The sequence below is a fragment of the Cylas formicarius genome, unplaced genomic scaffold (genome assembly GCF_029955315.1).
Source record: "Cylas formicarius isolate icCylForm1 unplaced genomic scaffold, icCylForm1.1 PGA_scaffold_10__41_contigs__length_53128322, whole genome shotgun sequence".
Taxonomy (NCBI): domain Eukaryota; kingdom Metazoa; phylum Arthropoda; class Insecta; order Coleoptera; family Brentidae; genus Cylas; species Cylas formicarius.
The window spans coordinates 582,409-601,374 of NW_026844214.1; the positions used below are offsets into that span (position 1 = coordinate 582,409).

Consider the following 18,966-nt stretch of genomic DNA (forward strand, 5'->3'; position numbering starts at 1 on the left):
ATATTTAAACCTGCAGGTAAAGGTAAGACAGTCAAAGCCATCGATCTCCCAGAATATATTTCAAAAACCAACAATTTACGTATTTACGTATGCGTGGTATACAACAAAATCCATCATAACTGTAAACCACATATTATAGTGTTGTATTTTGTAGTAACCATTGATACCTTAATTCCTTTACTCACCAAACAAAAATGATCAACAGTCAGGGTAATTTGCTCTTTTATTGTAAGAAAATATTTTTATCTAATAATAATAATAAAAATTATAAATATTTCGGTAGTCTGAAGAATTGTAGGAGGAGTCTAAGTACATCAGTATAATATTTTTTTCGAATCAGACGTCTCCCTAAATAAAAAAAGTTCTATATTTCTCAAAAAGTCGAATTTTTTCTATCTATCACAAAAAGATTTTAATTTAAATATCGGGTCTAAGTTTCAAGCAGCAGTTTGAAATGCAATTTTTTTGAAGTCGTCAAGGCGGATCCCACGCGATCCGGAAATTAAAGCTGGATGTACGCTATTGGATCTGAACAGAAAGTGAGCTTGGTAATTATCAGTCAATTGATTCATAAAACCAATCATGCACTTTGGAAATAACCTCATTTCAGTCGAAGTGGCAAAAATAGGTTTTAAAGGGAACCTAGATGGGAAAGTTCGTAAACACCGATACTTTTAAAGGAACATCTACTTGAATGTTTAAACCGTACCGCTTCACACTTCACCTTTTCACTACGACTTGTTGGCGGCATTAGCAGGGCATCATTAATGATAACATGTTGGTTTACTGTCCCGTCTCTTAGGTATAAATAGGCTAGAATTCCTGTAAAGTCAGTCAGTACCAAAACAAAAAGCTTTGCTCTAACATTGTCAAGGTCTTTTTAAAACCGGTCTTCCCGTGTGAGAATATTCAATTGGTGCTGCGAACAGTATAACATTGTAAAATATATAAAAGAATAAATTACCCTAATTTTTTTCGATGTATAGAACTTTAAGTTGCAATAAAACAACGATGGATTATTCGATTGACATGAATTTTATTTATGCGAAAGACGATCTTGTGGCATTACATTTTAAATATGATTTCTGGCATATGACCGCCACGGCTGGCGCGGATCTAGTCCAATCTGGACGTCCAATTTTCGATGACTTTTTCCAACATTTGTGGCCGTATATCGGCAATAACACGGCGAATGTTGTCTTCCAAATGGTCAAGCGTTTGTGGCTTATCCGCATAGACCAATGACTTTACATAGCCCCACAGAAAGTAGTCTAGCGGTGTTAAATCACAAGATCTTGGTGGCCATTCACAGGTCCAAAACGTGAAATTAGGCGGTCACCAAATGTGTCTTTCAATAAATCGATTGTGGCACGAGCTGCGTGACATGTTGCGCCGTCTTGTTGAAACCACGTCTCCTGGACATCACGGTTATTCAATTCAGGAATGAAAGAGTTAGTAATCATAGCTCTATACCGATCACCATTGTCTGTAACGTTCTGGCCATCATCGTTTTTGAAGAAGTACGGACCAATGATTCCACCAGCCCATAAAGCGCACAAACAGTCAGTTTTCGCTCCAAATGCGGCCGTTTTGTTTGTTCACGTAGCCATTCAACCAGAAGTGCGCTTCATCGCTAAAGAAAATCCGCTTATGAAAATCGGGAACAACGGCAATCTCGTTTTGGGCCCATTCGACGAATCTATGCCTTACTTGATGATCGTTCGGCTTCAATTCTTGCACGAGTTTGATTTTGTAAGCACGTAAACCAAGATCTTTCCGCAAAATCGTCCATAAAGTGGATGGACACAGTTCCAATTCCTGTGCTCAATGGCGGATGGACTTATTCGAGTCTTCGTCAATGCTACAGCAGCAATAGCTTCTTCTGTACGCACCGTACGGTGTCTCTAGGGATGCGAGTTATCAATAAGAGTAAACGTGGTGCGAAAACGTTCCATGGTTAATCGAATTAACTGCTCTGATGGACGATTTTGTTGACGATAAAATGGACGTAGTGCGCGATACGTATTCCGCACAGAACCATTATTTTCGAAATAAAATTGCACTATTTGCTAGCGTTGTTCATTCGTGAGTCTATTCATGATGAATTGCCAAACCAAACTGAGAATAAATCACTTGACAGCTGTTAAATCGGTCGCCATGTTGAACAGTAATGCCAACTTAAAATTCTATACATCGAAAAAAAACACTCTTTAGAACCAGCAATAATCAGTGTTTTAAGAGAAATTTTTGATAAATTAAAACTGGTTAAAGCTAGTTATAAATCAACCCGTTTAGATACAGATCAGTTTATTCAAGAACTATATCTCTACCATTGCCAGACGCATAATGGTATTAGGACGTTAACGAGATGTAAAATTTTTATACGAAAATTCGATTTCATCGAAGCCTTTAAATACAAAATGACACAATATGTATTAATTATTAAAAAAATAATTAATACATATTGTGTCATTTTGTATTTAAAGGCTTCGATGAAATCGAATTTATACAATTAGCAAATTCGTTAAGCTTCCTACAAAAAAAATACAAGTGATTAACACATTCAAAGTCTATTTGACGGTTTAGAAACGGCAATTCGATATGTTACAGGAAATCTTGATAAAAACGATCGAACAAACATTATGCTAAAATATGCAAATTCTCCGAAATAACGAGGATAAAATAAAAATGCAAAAAACATTAACGAAGAGTCCAAATTACGAGAACTAGCTGTCAATGAAACTTTTCATATTCAGAAAATTGAAACTTATATCGACAAACTACTAAATATATTGGGTTGTTCGGAAAATCATTTCGTTTTTTTTTGGGGAACATGAAAGACAGTTTTCGTATAATGAATAAATATTTTATTAAATTATATATTGGCCATTCTGGTCCGACACCTTTTGCCATCTTTCTGGCAGTAACATAATTCCCCTCTCATAAAAGTTTTGCTCCTTGCTGGCAAAAAACTGGTTCAGGTGGTTTTTGACATCTTCATTTGAGGTAAAGGTTTTGCCATCCAAAAAATTTTGCAGGGACCGGAACAAATAGTAGTCGGAAGGCGCCAGATCTGGAGAATATGGTGGATGTTGCAGTACGTCCCATTCAAGCTGTAAAAGTTTTTGGCGAGTGACCAAACTTGTGTGAGGTCTCGCATTATCCTGGTGGAACACTACACCCTTCCTGTTGATTAATTCGGGCCTCTTCTCTTTAAGTGAATCATTCAATTTGTCCAGTTGATGACAATGGACTTCTCAAAAGCTCAAAAAAAAACGATTCCTTTGACATCCCACCAAACGGAGAGCATCACCTTTTTTTGGTGAATGTTGGCTTTTGACATGCTTTGAGCCGGTTCATCTTTTCTGCTCCATGACCTCTTGCGTTTAACATTGTTGTATACAACCCATTTTTCGTCCCCAGTAATAATCCGCTTCAAAAATGGATCATTTTCTTGACGTTTGAGGAGCGAATCAGACACGTCAACGCGACGACACAAATTTCGCTCCGTAAGGACATGGGGCATCCACACATGGAGCCCATGCCTTTGAAATGGCCATAAACAGTCGAATTCGACAAATTTAATCTCTCACCGATCTCTCGTGTGGTTATTCGCCGATTTGCATCAACTAATGCCTTTATCGCATCTTTGTCAGCTTCGACCGGCCTTCCAGACCGTCGTGCATCTTCGACATCAAAATTGCCAGATCGAAATTTTGCAAACCAGTTCTGGCAGTGGCGTACTGTTAACACGCCTTCTCCATACACATCCGTCAATTTATTTCTCGCTTGGACAGCATTTTTACCTTTTCTGAAGTAAAAAAGTAAAATTTGACGAAAATGCTGCTTATTGCTCTCCATATTTAAAAGGGCACCAACCAAAAAGTACTGCGTAGAATTAATAGAACTTTTTCACACACAAGCCTTGCAATCTCAGCTCTCAAGACATATAATGGTTATGCGGCTTAAGTGTAAAGTTGGTTTCGAAAAAACGTAATTAAGTTCTCTGACGGGAAAAAACGAAATGACTTTCCGAACAACCTTATAATTCCTTTCATATCCATATCAAAATGAAGAATTCTCTCGCAACGAACTTATCCCTGTCTCTCAACTATATTATTTTGAATTTATGAACCTTTGTAAATTAGATACCATTATTACTGAGCACGAAATAATCTTTGTACTAATAATAGCTATTATTCACAATATGACCTCCATTTCTATTCTATTTAATAATCCTTATTTATTGGTTATACCAACCTCACATGTAGAGGATAGGGAAATTTAATTTTTACAAAAAACCTTGTAACGAGAAATTTGAATGTTATAATATTTTGTGTAACGAATGCAATTCGAAAAATCTTCATAACTGTTTAGTTGTTTCAGACACTAATTATAACTGTTAACACTAATTATAAGGTGTCATTATTCAAGCATTGTAATTAAACTCGAATCGATATTAACATTCCAACAATAATTAGAAAATATTGTGAAATGTCCGATTTCGAAAATACCTACGTATTTCAAAATGTAAAAAATTCCTACATTAAAAGACCTGAGGAAAATATTTATGATTTCATCATTCAAAAACTGAATTTTTCCCCGTCTGACAACTACTATAGTATTAAGGAAAAAAATACAAATTTACAAAATAGACAAATTATTCTTGGGATTTTTTTTCCAAAAACATTCCGCGAAAATTTAATCGCAGTTAAGAAAATTATTCGATGAGGATAACGATTTGCCAAGATTAATGAAAGATATAGGTTTTGAATATATAAATCACGGTCGCAAATAATGTTTGAGCGAACAAACATTGGCGACATATTTGAACAAACATTGGCGACATATTTGGATGTAGGGTCGATCAAGAAGTATTGCTAACAATATTTTTTATAACTCTGCATGCTGCCCATTAGGCACTAAGCGTTTGATTTGACAGGAGAATGACCTGTAGAGAATTGAAATGATAATTGTTTCGACAACAATATGTCTGTATCAAACGTAATATTTTCAAACTACCTGTTACTATATATATATATATATATATATATATATATATATATATATATATATATATATATATATATATATATATATATATATATATGTATATATAGGACCGATACCCCAATTATATATATATATATATATATATATATATATATATATATATATATATATATATATATATATATATATATATATACTAATATCTCTAAACTACTCTCATCTACTCTATCTATCTACTCTACTCTCTACTACTACACACTCACTCTCTACAACAAACTGACAACCAACCCTTCATTACTGTTCTTGTGAGAATTTCAGATACTAATGGAGAGGTATTTCAATCTTGATCATTAAGCAATACAATTGAATGTCTCATTTTGTTAATCTCCTTGGCTTCCAATAAATTTAATTTTCTACTTTTTGTGGCTGTATGTAAAATATCAAAATTGTCGCCAAAAATACGTTTTTCTGTATTTAAGTGTGTAGCATAATTAGAATCTAGACTATTGTTTTTAAACGCTCTTTTATGTTCGTTAATATTCTAATGTAGTAAAATTTATATTGGAGAATCAAAGAAAAACACATTTTTGACGACAATTTTGATATATTACACACAGCCACAAAAAGTAGAAAATTAGATTTATCGGAAGCCATGGAGATTAACAAAATGAGACATTCAAATGTAATGCTTAATGATCAATTAGATTTAAATACCATTATTAAACTTAAATTCTCACAACAATATTAATTAAAGTTTTATTGTCATTTTTCGGTATATATAGTAGCAGGTAGTTCGTAAATATCACATTTGATAAAGACACGGTGTTGTCCAAACAATTGTCATGTGAATATATATAATTTCGTGAAAATCTGAACTTTTAGTTCTTATTTATTTTACCTGTAGAGAATCACTCCACGTCTTTAAATTAATATCTTAATCTTAAGTTGACCACTTGCTGTGTTTTTTTTGCGCTCTTTCGTCATAGCTAAAAATATTTATACCATTATTTGAAATTTTGGAGAAAATGATAAAAATAACTCTTTTTGATATGAAACGCCTCGTGAAAGAATTGGTATCATCATATTGACATACCAGTCGAAGTTCCTATAAATACTCTTTAAAACTAAACTAAGTTCATCGAAATGGGATAAGCCAAAAAAAAGTTATTCAACTTTTTCTAGACCAATATTTGACCCTTCCCTCACCCTTAATTTGACGATATACAAAAAAATACTTCAAACAAAAAAGTTTCCTTATCTAGAGTAGATTACGTTCAAACTAATTTTGATATAGGTTGATTTGGAATATTTTTGAGAAAAATCGTTTTTTCCATTTTACAGTAGATGCTACTCCCTCTAGCGGCCATTTTATGAACCTGAAAAGAATTTCCAGCTTTTTCTCTTGGCCCATTTACCAATAAATATGTTTTGTTCGAAGTTGTAGGACTAACGGTTCCTGAGATATGGCCGGCTTCCTTTATTAATTGGCCACCCGGTATATGATTAAATTTTAAATAACATCTTGTAATTGCAGAGTCTTATCTAACATTATTTAATAATATTATATTATAAACTATAAAACGAAAATGCAGAATCATAAAGTGTATATTATTTTAAAGATTTGTGTTTTACTTTTTATTTGTGATATTTTTACGCTGTGCTTTTTATGTTGCTCTCTATAAATGTTTTTTTTTTACTGGGAGTTTGATATAAATCATGATTTTAATTGTGATTTAAATCACTCGATTAAAATAAGCCCAACCCTGTATCTAATTTTACTCGTTCTTTTATTGTAATACTGAAGGATTTTTCTCAATTTTGGGTTAAAAATCTGTCGAAATGGTAAAGATGCACAAAAAAAGGTTTTTCCTGCTCGGGAAAGTCTTAGTTTCCTTCCAAACATTTGTTGCTATTACGTAAGTTAGATATGAAGCACTAAAAACAAACGTTATCCTACTTTTTTAAGAACAAAATACAAAAATGTTTAAAAACTATGAGGAAACCTATTTTTGAACTTTGTATCACTTTTTCATTCGTAGCGTTTGAAATAAATGGAGCTGTAGGAAAGAAATATCAAAATCAAGAATCTACATTTTATTAAAATATTTCCCAGTCAATTTGTCAATTGACTACTTCTTAATAGACCGGTCAAATTCTATCAAAATATTTTAAATAACATCTTGTAATTGCACAGTGTTAGACATCTATCATTATTTAATAATATTATGTATTTTATAGTAAATTATTACGCGTTTGTGATGTCAAATTTATATCTTCAAGGGTTACCCGACCGCGATTCGCAATAAAAATATCTACTCCCCGCACAATATAGATTACTATAACTAAATAAGTATAAATTTAATTGTATCTTTAAAATTATTAAGGCCAATTCAAAGAAACTTCCACAGGCTACTGTAATACTTTTTACAAAACGTCTGGATTCCTCCTGCGTCGGTTTTTGCTGAGTCGAATTTGCTGACGTTTCGCCAATCATCATGTTGGCTTCTTCAGAGCTTGACTGAAACTATTTTCCTCTGTACCTGCTTTTATATTGTTTGAGGGGTGGGCGGAGCTAAATCAGGGACATAAATACCGTCTCGGATGACTGATTCCCATATTGGTGACAGGTAGAGACCAAGAATTTTAATTTTATCGAATAAAATTTTATGTTCGGTTTCGTGATTGTGTTCGGTAATAGCTGATGAGTTTATTTGTCGTAGTCTTAAGGCTCTTTCATGTTCTTTGAGCCTAATTGATATTTTTCGTGCTGTCTCTCCAATGTATTCTTTGCATTGCATTTGCATGGAATCCTGTAAATTCCTGGTATCCCAAATGGAATTTTGTCCTTGACGAATCGAAGATGTTGAGCGATTTTTAAGTGGTGAATCTGGTTTTGACCTTATATTTTTTTGTAACTTTTGATATGTGGTCAGTGATATCTTGAATATAAGGAAGGACCACAGTGGCAAGTGTAGGATTGCTTTCGGCCTCATTGCTATTGGAAGGTTGTGGTGAAGTGTATTTTTTATCCAACGTTTAATATCTTTAATGTGGAGCTCAATGAGTTCAATGACCCGGACTGAAATAATTTTACGGCTCTGTGCAAAGGTTTTCTGCAAACACAATAACCCAATGTTAGGTCTGATTTTTCTATTTATAAGAATATATAAGAATGGGAGGTTGTTATTAGTTTCTATTTCATACGGTTGGATTGAGTTTAAGTGTCCAAGAAAACCTACTAGGGATTCCTGACCATGAGGCCAAATAACGAAAGTATCATCGACATAGCTTTTCCATAATTTTGGTTTTAAATGAAAGGTGCCGAGAGCTTTTTTCTCGAAGTGAATTAAGTACGAGACTGTCAGGTTTCCCCCCTTTGGGAGTCCGTAGAGACGAGGAATTTTAGAGTCATGGGGGGTGACAGATTTTTTCACGGAATCTGATAGAGAAGAAGCGTTAATGATAGATGACGTAGGATCTTTTTTAAGTTGACGTTATGATCGTCTGTGGGAATATCTTGAATCTTTTCCTGATATTCATTTGTGTTGATGACTACCGTAGCATTTCCTTTATCTGCTTTTTAGGATTACGATGTCGGGATTAGACTTTAGAGATTAGATTTAGGAAGTTTTGATTTTTTATGGATTTTTGCGGCTTCAAATCGAATTTCCCCTGATTTTTCGGTTGGTGTGATGAAACATTACACACAGTATTTGGTAGTTGCGAAGAGATTGGTGGTTTCACTAGTGTTGACTTTAGTTTTTCAAATTTCTGAGGGTGATTCTGGGTAGAAGATATACGAAGATTTAAAGCTTTATCATTTATCATGTTTGCAAATATATTGAACTCGGATGGAGATAAGATGGAAGACAACATGGCACCTGTTCCACGCCCATAAAAGAATGCAATGAAATGAATTATTATGCTGTTTAATTTCCTATCTATCTACTTCATCATCTCCCACAACAAGCAAGGCTAATGAATATCGATAAGAACGGCTAAACTAAATTATGTTTTGTGCTGATCAATCATTCATATAAAATTACATGTAAGCTGTTTAATCGGACAGATAGCTGTCCTTGAATTATTCATCGTGTTCGATAAATGACCATTATCGAAACTTTGTACATATTTATCAACTGTGCGATTGAGATATTTTTTCGAGAAGATGGTTGTCTTTTAAATTACCTCTAATTTGACTTAATACATATTCCGAAGGCTGATCGAAATACTCGAGGTTTAAGATAACACCCGTATAAATTCATGTTTAATTTAGAGCCGCCCACATACTTCTTAAATAACAGAAATGTCAAAGTTTTTTTATATCTTAATGCATAAAAAAAGAAGATTGTGATGTCATAGCCAACTACATTTTCAAATATTTTGATATTTCTTTGTTGTTTTGATGCCAGATGAAGCCAGCGTTTTAAGAGGAACATTGCTAATTATACTTTATGGATGTAATTAACGAACTCTTTTTAGTTCACTTTCTGTTTTATAGATTTACTTATTGAAATTTCTTACCCACCGGCGCCACCTATTTGGGACACCCGGTATAAACTGAGGCGCATTTGTCAAACTGATTGATTAGTGTATCATCTCCTTATTTTGCGGTTAAATTTTTGTTGCAATACTTTTATCAGTAGCGTCACAAAACAATTTTATATGGAGCAATCAAAATAAAATAAAAAACACGTTACCTCAATTTCTGCCTAAACTGTGCAAAATTCGAGTAGGAATTTATTAAGAAAGTGACCTTTATTTTAATCAAGGATTCAAAAAGTGCCGAAATATACAGGATGTTCTATTTAAAATAACAAAGTTGATGTTGGGGGGACACTTTTAGGACACCCTGTATCATCAAAATCTTCAGGAGAATCCAGAAAACTTTTGTATGGAACTTTTTTTCGTATCTGCTATGAGTTTCCAGATCGTATAGTCTATCGTTTTATTCGGCATACAGTGTATCTCACTAAATTTGTGCTCCGATTTTGATAAAAAGTTATTAAAGATTATTACTTTTCTAAAATTTTAAAAACAAAAGTGAAATTGCAAATAAGCAACAAAGATCGAAATTAAATTTTAATAAACGTCCGGGCCCCGATATTAAGCTGCTTTCCTTGCACTCTCCTTAAGCCTTGAGTAACTTTGCAGGAAGAGTTTTTGATGAGGAAACGTAATACCCTTTGAGCAGATTTGAGTCTCCTTCAAAGTCGGATACAAAGCCTCTAAAAGTTAGAATTAAATTTATTACACGAACGTTTAAATCTGCACAGACATGCGAAACACTTAGGAGGTGGCTAAGTAATTCGATGCTCTGAAGAATGCATAGGTTTTAAGACAAGAATTGTATATTTTTTTAAATTAAGAAATATAAAAAAGTCGCAACCTAAACACAAAAGCCTGACTTGAAGCTGATATAAATGAAAGATAAAACTCAAAACATACTGTTTGAAAATTGCTTCTATTATTTACTTAATTTTTAAATTTAAAAACTTGTATCGCGGTTTATGCTGTTAAAATGTTTGAAGATTTCGATATACTCAAGAATGTTTATCTGGCAAAGAATTGAATTCCAGATTTTTAGAAAGGCCACATCTACCGACAATGACGATTTTTGTTAAAATTCACCTTCTTTCAAAAATTGAACTGAAGTGGCTTTTACTTGATGAAAATCCATTTAACTAAATAAATGAGAACTAAAAGTTCAGATTTTCACGAAATTATATATTTTGACGTGACAATTGTTTCGATTTCAAAAACATAGAGTTTATTGAGTTATAAGATATTTCATTTTTTACAAAACTTCTCGATTCCTCCTGCGTCGGTTTTTCCTTAGTCGAAATTGCTGACGTTTCGCCAATAATCCTGTTGGCTTCTTCAGAGCTTTACTGAAACTGAAGAAAATTTCTTTCTATTGTCCTGGTCTGTCCGTATTACACTATTTCGGTCCTCAAATTGTTTAATTACATTTTTAATTGCGACATTATGTCCATTTGAACAATATAATTTTATCTATTATTATTATTTTGCGTTTTTCTGAAATATCTGAAGTTAATCAACTTACGCTGCAGATCTTTAGTTTTGATTAGTTGTCAAAAGGAGAACATTGTTAAAAAAATGGCAAACATAGGTAATATTGTTGCTATCAAGGCAGACTTGCCCAAAAACGGCTAAATGAAATGTCTGTTAACTATATGTTTTTGAAATTAGGAAAAAAATATCCACGGTTTAAGCTAATTATTCCATTCCATTAAAAAAAAAGATGCTGCTGTCACTTTGATAGCTTGCGATCGTGGTTTGTTTTTTCTGAAATTTACATAAGATAATGGAGCAGAAATCTTTAAACTTGTTTACACTTTTTTTTATATCTTTCAAAAGTAGCCCTGCAGGTGGGTGTGAAAATATAATGAATAGCCCTGTACATTGCAAAGCTTTTCGTCCCTAAGTGTAAATTCCATTATCCTCCCATATGGTGTTTGTCGTGATGAATAGTTCTATGAAAGTCGCCAGAATTAATCGGCAAACCTTTCAACACATTCTAAACTATCTAGTGCAAAGAAACGCGTTTAGAATTAGCTTTTTGGCGCAGTCGTTGCGGATCATCTTTTTCATATAGTACGTAACGTAAGTTATGCCTATTTTTTTAGTATGTCAATACGCATCTCGTACTTTGGCTTGTATTTTCACCATTTCTTCGAGAGGGGCATCTTCCCCATGATACATAGAAATTTTCTCTAGCAGCTTAACTGAATATAGGGCTTGTTGTAATATGTCTCTGTTAAGTCTGCTGTTGTAGGCACATCCTGATCTATCACCATAAAACCTTGCAACTCCTCACTTGTAAACGTAATTGTTGTTTGAAACTGCTTTATCCACTCCCTTAGTGGCTGATCATCTTCCAAGTCCTGTTCGCATTTTGTCTCGGTAATAAGTCCTGCATCGCGATATGAGTGTTAAATTGTTTCTGCTGTCACCTCTTTCCAAGCTTTACTAATGCTACTAGTTTTGGCCACGTCTTCTCCAGCCAATCGTTAGTGACGTTTCTGTCGGCATCACGGACTTCGGCACTTATCTGTTCATAATTTATACCATGTCTCTGTTCGAACATCCCCAACCATCCTTCCGAAGCCTTGAAATCGATAATACCAAGCTGTTCAGCAAACTTTTCTGCTTTTAGTTTTAGGATAGGTCCAGAGAGTGGTACATTTTTAAGACGTTGCTGTTGGAACCACTGCAACAAATTTTGGCGTTATTAGTTTTTTACTAGAACTGCCTGCCGCTTCAGCCTGAATGATTTTTTCCGTATCAACGTCCCACATCACTTTTCTTTTCTCCCCGTTCTATCTCCCGAATTAAAGCAACTTTATCATCTAGAGTCAAATTAGAACTGATTGAAACAATGGTATGCTCTTATACATATGGAAAAAGGCATTAAGGAACTTAGAGCGACCAGGTTATCGGTAATTAGATTATTAGGGTAAGGAAGTCTGAGAAGGTAAGGGACTCTATTAATTACAAGTCGGCCTCCATTCCTTACTTTGTTACCTGATGTGCCTTTTTTTCTTTCGGTATGGAGAGTGAGAAATTCGTTATACAGAGTGGATTAATACATGGCTTTGTATGCAGACCTAATAGTACAACAAATTTTGTTCGTAATACACAGTTTACGTTATACACTATACGAAGTTTTCACTGTACTTCAAACTGGCAACACCACTCCAGAAATTTAAGATCATTTCGCCTCGCATGTGTGTATTCCTTTTCTAGATCAAGTGAAACGGCAAACTCGTGCGGAGTTTGTTACGTAAAGTGATTCTTTGCGTATCCTAAATTATTCTGTGCAATCGCATTCGCGTGCTTTTAGGAATTTAAGCCGGAGGGGAATTTGACAGCTCAAAAGGGCTTGGGATCGCTTACGGAGTTACCGTCTCTGTCTAAAGTAGACAGACGTAGGCAATGCCTATTATTAAAACCTATTAAAAATTCATCTACAGTGAGAATTTACTTGCTCTATATTGATATTATTAGTAGTTACCTGTTGGTGTTTATTATACTTTTATTATTATCTATCAATCTGTAAAAAAAATGTATCAGTTATCGTAGATTCTGGCAAAGTGATGAAAGCAATGGAATGGATAGATTTGGGCAACATTTTTTATTCCCATTTTCGTTCCAGAAAGTGTATACTTATCGTCTACTTTTTTTTGCAGTCCAGTTGTACAAAGAACAATGTATCCCCGTATAACACATTAATTAAATGATGTTGCAAATGCAAGGTGAACATTTAAGCTTATGCAGAGTGACGATAATTGCACAACCAGAATAATCATAAAAATTCAAAAATTGCACAAATGTATTTAAGAAAATTTGCTTAGACGTCCTGCGTATGCCTTCTAAGTGTGTGTGAATCTATAATTTTTTCATTTTTTTTTAAGTTTAGTTTTTTATTTAGTATTTATATATTTTATTTACTTTAATCATTATTGTTTAAAATAAAAATGTTGTTTTTTAAATGACGATTTCCCAATATTATAATATATAACATTTTTAGGTGTTACTCCATGTCGTCCCAACAAATATAAAATCTGTATTTAGCTAAAAAAATAAAAATCTTAGTTAATTTTACCAATGAGATAAAGTAAATGAAAAAAAATATATTTTTGCACAAAAACCTTTTTTTATCTCAGTGTGACCTGTTTTGGTATTAAGGCATAACTTTTCCTTGTTAAATTTTTTGGAATAAGAGTACTCTTGTGCAAATTTTGTATTTCTTGTCCTACCCTATGATGTTTGACTTACAAATATTTTTAATGCAACTTTGACTATGCTGTATGTATAAGCGTTGGGTCAAAAGCCAACGATGACAATGTTTTTATTTTTTATCTTAATAACTAAAATGTTTTCTGTATATATTTTTTTATATTATTCAAATAATTGGCGGAAACCGACCGAAGATACCCTAACTAATTTAAAAGGGGCATGAAGTGAAATCTGTGTCTTCTTTTTTTTTTTAAACAAAACTTACAATTTAAAATAAAAAGAAAAGTAAAACAATAAATGTCAAAAAAAGGTATTTTAGAAAAGTAATCTATTTTGGTGCTGCTAGCGTTCTCACATTTTAGCGGAAATATATAGTTAGTTCTGGTTAGGCATATTATGACGTATCATAACACACGGGTTTCTATTTTACAGCACGGCACAGTAGCGACATCTAGCGAGACAAGCGTTGGTACCCAGCCGGGAGGCAGCGTGACGTCACGAACTGCCTCAGAAACCCCGCAGGTGCCGCCATCGACCTCAGGCCACCATCATACGGGGGCGAAATTCCGTCACGGTCTCCTTCAGCTTATGATCCATACCATCGACCCACTTCACGATGGTCAGTATGCAGGTAGCGCTTAAGTTTCTTTTTTTATCTGTGTGTCTCGTCACGTTGTAGCATGAATTGTTTGATTCTGAATAATTTAGGCCTCCTAAATTTAAAAATTTTTCATCAACAGTAAGAGAATTAGTAAATGAAAATTTCACATGAACAAAAACACAATTAAAAAATATAAATTAAATAAGAAAGTCCCAAACGATTGTTAAGTGCATTTATTTTTGGAATGTCTCTCCTTCTTCGCAGAAAAACTTGCTTAAACAGATTTTTAACGGCCACAATCCGCCAGTACTGCAACGATCCATCCCCCTTGCGTTCCATAGCTTCTAATATCTCTCAACTTGCTACACAATCACACCACCAAGAATTTCGTTAAATTAGTCCTCCAAATGTGAACGTGTTGCATACTATACTTTTTCTACGACCGTTAGTTAACATTTCACTGACATCCCCGCCAGAATTGATAAACGTCAAAACTCAAGGAGTGGAAAATATCTCCCGATAAATCCGATTTCTCACAAAGCAGCGCGGTAAAATTCCGGAAATGTCCGAAGTGGCTCGGATCCGTGGGAAACGAAACTGACGTGGTAAAATGACGCTTGCCGCAAGCTAGATCCGCGTGTAATTAGGAAACTTGGACTGGAGGTCAACATTTCCAAAATAAAAATTGTGATTGTGGACAAAAAAAAATAACAACAGAGGGAAAATTGGGTTTGGATTTGCAAACACTAATTTTTGCGGAGGCTTCTGCCAAATCAATGACGTGCTTTTATACTTACCGATAAAGGCATTAACATAATCGCTTATTACAAGAAATATACTTAGGACGACGGTAATTAGATTATTAGGGTAAGGAATTCTGATAAGGTAAGGAACTCTATTAATTACAAGTCGGCGTACATTCCTTACTTTGTTACCTGATGTGCCCTTTTTTTTCGGTATAGAAAGTGATTCTTGCATCGATTTTAAGAAAAAAATATACCAACTATCCTATATAACTAAAAATATAATTTTTTAGGTTTCATTTTGTTTTACGGCCTTTTTTCCATTATTTCTATTCTATGCTATCTACTTAGAGGATATCTGTGGTATATCGTGCACAGTAAATCCGCAAGCTATCCATTCAGAGGATATACCTGTGATGTATTTTATAGTATATCCTTAGGATTTATGCTAACGTATACCCTAAGAATATCCTCCACATGTCCTGGGACATTGACCTGATATACTGGGGATATTGTGTGCTATCTGCATAATGAAAAGCAACAATTAATTACTTTTTGCGGTAGAGTCCAATCTCCAACACTGTGGCAAATTTTGCTACGGTATCAACCTACAAGCCCCCAAAAAATTTTAGAATCTCACCATGGCTGTGCAAATTGAAAAATTTTCATTCCATTCGGCGATAAATTATTCCTTTCGAAGCGGTTCGGAGATAGCAGCTCAGTTCCACATGATCATGGATAATGCTGGTGTAACGTATTGTTCAATAATTTGGGATTTATGGCCCTACAAATATCACGGAAGGAATGCGCTGGCAAGCTGCCTAAAGGTCGTCTGCCATTAAAAATTGAAAAGGGCAACTTTGTGCCACTTTGAAAACTCCTTTGTAGTTTAATTATTAAGGAACTCCTAGACGATATTTTATTCAGACCGGGAGGAATCTGCGTGGATGCCTAACTTCGGAGACGAGTTTTGATTTGATTGTGTAATTTAATTTGAGGGTAATGAATCATTTAACGTTTTGTCGATTCTCAATGTTCTGTCTGATGAAGTTTCTGATCAAAATTTACACTAAATTAACTTCTGTAATTGAAATAACCTTCACGCACGGTCCTTTTGTCGAAATACCTCTTGGGAACTTAATGGCCACCCAGGTTATGTCTCCAGTGTGATTTTTATTTATTTTTGTTAATTGATGAAATTCACAACAATATTGGTACCTGAAATAGGTACATTTGTTTCGTCAAAAAGACCTACCGATAAATGCAATACATAATAAGACAAAATATAAAATTTCGTTGTCCCATTCTTACAGTTGTTCTGCGTCATCTATGAAATCTGCTATTAAGGCTTCTTCTTTATGAGAATCCGTGAAAAAGTCTGTCACCCCTCAAGACTCTAAAATTCCTCGTCTCTACGGACTCCCTAAAATTCAGAAACCAGGACTACCCCTTCTATTTATTGTCAGCACAATTGGTTCTCCAAGATATTCTCTAGCAAAATATCAAGCTTCTTTATTAAAACCCTTTACAGGAAAAACATATAGTTTTGTACTTAACACATATTATCCCAAGATGTTTAGTAGCATATTCTGGTAATAATATCCTACTATTTTACTTTACTTACTTTATTATAAAAAAAATAAAAAAATCCTTTTTTTGCTCTGAAATTATTTATTTTATTGCATTTAAGAATACATTACGTGTGTAAAAAAAAACTCGAAATATACAAAAAAAATGCTGGTGCGTAAACGAACTAATGGGAAAAAAACATTAAATAATGTTTTGGGCACATAAGATGTAACATATAATTTATATATAAATGTACAAAAGAAAGTTCAAATCCGACAGAAAATAACCAAATAAAAACTGATTTGATACAAAAAAAAACGCATAGTATTTCATGGTGCTTGAGTGCACCACTGATAACACCCGGTGTCATTTTTGGTGATATTTTACAAAGTATGAAGTATGTAAATGTACATTACACTTATTACAAACGTAAATTGTATGGCTGTGGTAGTTTCTACATCTCCTTCGGGCTTTATTCACATGAACAATCATGAGGTGACCTTGATTATCATAACGCACTTCATCTATGGCAGGTGGAAGATTTTATCAGTTTTTAAAAGATCGTAAAGCAATAAACATAAACATAAACATAAAAAATATTTAAAGCGGAGTTTTTCCAGAAAGCCTATTTTTTAGTTCCTCGCGTGATCTAAATTCATTGGATATAGGTGTCTGAGTGTACTTAATCTGACCTGAATTAGAATACGTAAATCCAAATAATACTTACGACTTTCATTGTTAGTGTCCTCATAAATCACGATCCCCTCTATAGCCGCCTCTAATTCCTTTTGAGTCAAATACCTCGAAATTGCCATATTTTACGAACTGTGAACTGTGTTATATATTTTGACATGACAGTTGTTTGGACCGTGTCTTTATCAAATGTAATATTTACAAATTACATGCTACTATATATACCGAAAAATGACCACAAAACTTTAATTAATATTGTTGTGAGAATTTAAGTTCAATAAAGGAGAGGTATTTAAATCCAAATGATAGTTAAGCAATACATTGGAATGTCTCATTTTGTTAATCTCCATGGTTTTCAATAAATTTAATTTTCTACATTTTGTGGCTGTATGTTAAATATCAAAATTGTCGTCAAAAATGTGTTTTTTTTTATTTAAGTGTGCAGCATAAGTAGAATCTAGAATATTGTTTTTAAACGCTCTTTTATGTTCGTTAATGCGTTTCTTGAAGGATCTATCTGTTTGTCCAATATAAATTTTAGGACAAGATCCGCATTTTAACCTGTAGACACCTGATTTTTGAGATTTTGGACATTTCGTTTTATAGTTTTGTAAAAATTTTCCTGTTGTGTTGTTAGTTCTGAAAGTTATTTTTAAACAACATTTTGACAAATGTTTTGAAACTTTTTCGCTAGGTTATCCTATGTATGAAATTGTTTGTATCCTGTATTAAATTTTGGATAAATAGAGTTTACTGTTGTCTGGATTTGTTTTTTATTTATAATTTTATCTATAATATACGGATTGCAGCCGTTGTTCAGTGCAATTTGTCTAATGATATTAAGTTCTTTGTTGTAATTTTCTGTTGAGAGTGGCGGATTAAGAAGTCTGTGTATAAAATAGTGAAATGCAGGCATTTTGTACGTATAAGTTTAAAAAATTAATAGAGTTATCCTGTTCAATCTCGATAGTGAATTTTATATGATTATGTAATGAGTTAATGTAATTTAAAAAATAATTCAATTATCTGTCCGTTCCAACAAGGCAAGTAAAGACATCATCCACATATCTATACCACCACAGAAAACTTTTACTTAAAGGATATTCTAGTATTATTAATTATCCATAAATATCTCGGCTAACGAAGGACTAAGTGGGTTTGCCATAATCAAATCTTCCTTAGAGATGTAAATCTGTTCATTAAATTCAAAATAATTTTGGTCTAAAGATACTATTAAGCAATCTAATAAATCTTGTTTCACCAGTGGGTTAAACTGTTTCCGAGTGAAGGTGAAACCTACTAAATCTATCACATCCATAGGTGGAATACTTTGAAATAAATTTTGTACATCAAAAAACAATAGTGTTGCGTTAGAAGGGATTTTGATGACTTTAATTTTGTTGATTAATTCAAAAGAATTTTTTATTGAAAATTTTGGTTTAAAATTTGTGTGGACAAAAAATATCAACAGGGCTCAAAGAACATGAAATAGATATTTGTATCAAAGTAAAGAATTTATCTCTAATGATATAAGGTTTAGATTATATGACGTGACAGTTTAGTTTGTTTGCATGCGATTTAGTT

The 18,966-nt window shown here is 33.4% G+C and overlaps 1 protein-coding gene across 5 annotated transcripts in view; it reads left to right on the forward strand.

Moving 5' to 3' along the window:
- The window catches only part of LOC132703922 (sodium/potassium/calcium exchanger Nckx30C-like), a 141,668-nt gene that overhangs the window by 63,231 nt on the left and 59,471 nt on the right, over positions 1 to 18,966 (forward strand). For 4 of the 5 annotated variants that reach the window (XR_009619189.1, XM_060673461.1, XM_060673493.1 and 1 more), the window contains one exon: positions 14,209 to 14,407. Coding sequence is in view for 4 of the 5 variants with exons in the window: in XM_060673461.1 (XP_060529444.1) it covers positions 14,209 to 14,407 (199 nt within the window). In the remaining variant the exon portion in view is untranslated. The remainder of the gene's footprint in view (positions 1 to 14,208; positions 14,408 to 18,966) is intronic. The other variant, XM_060673474.1, reaches the window with a different exon arrangement.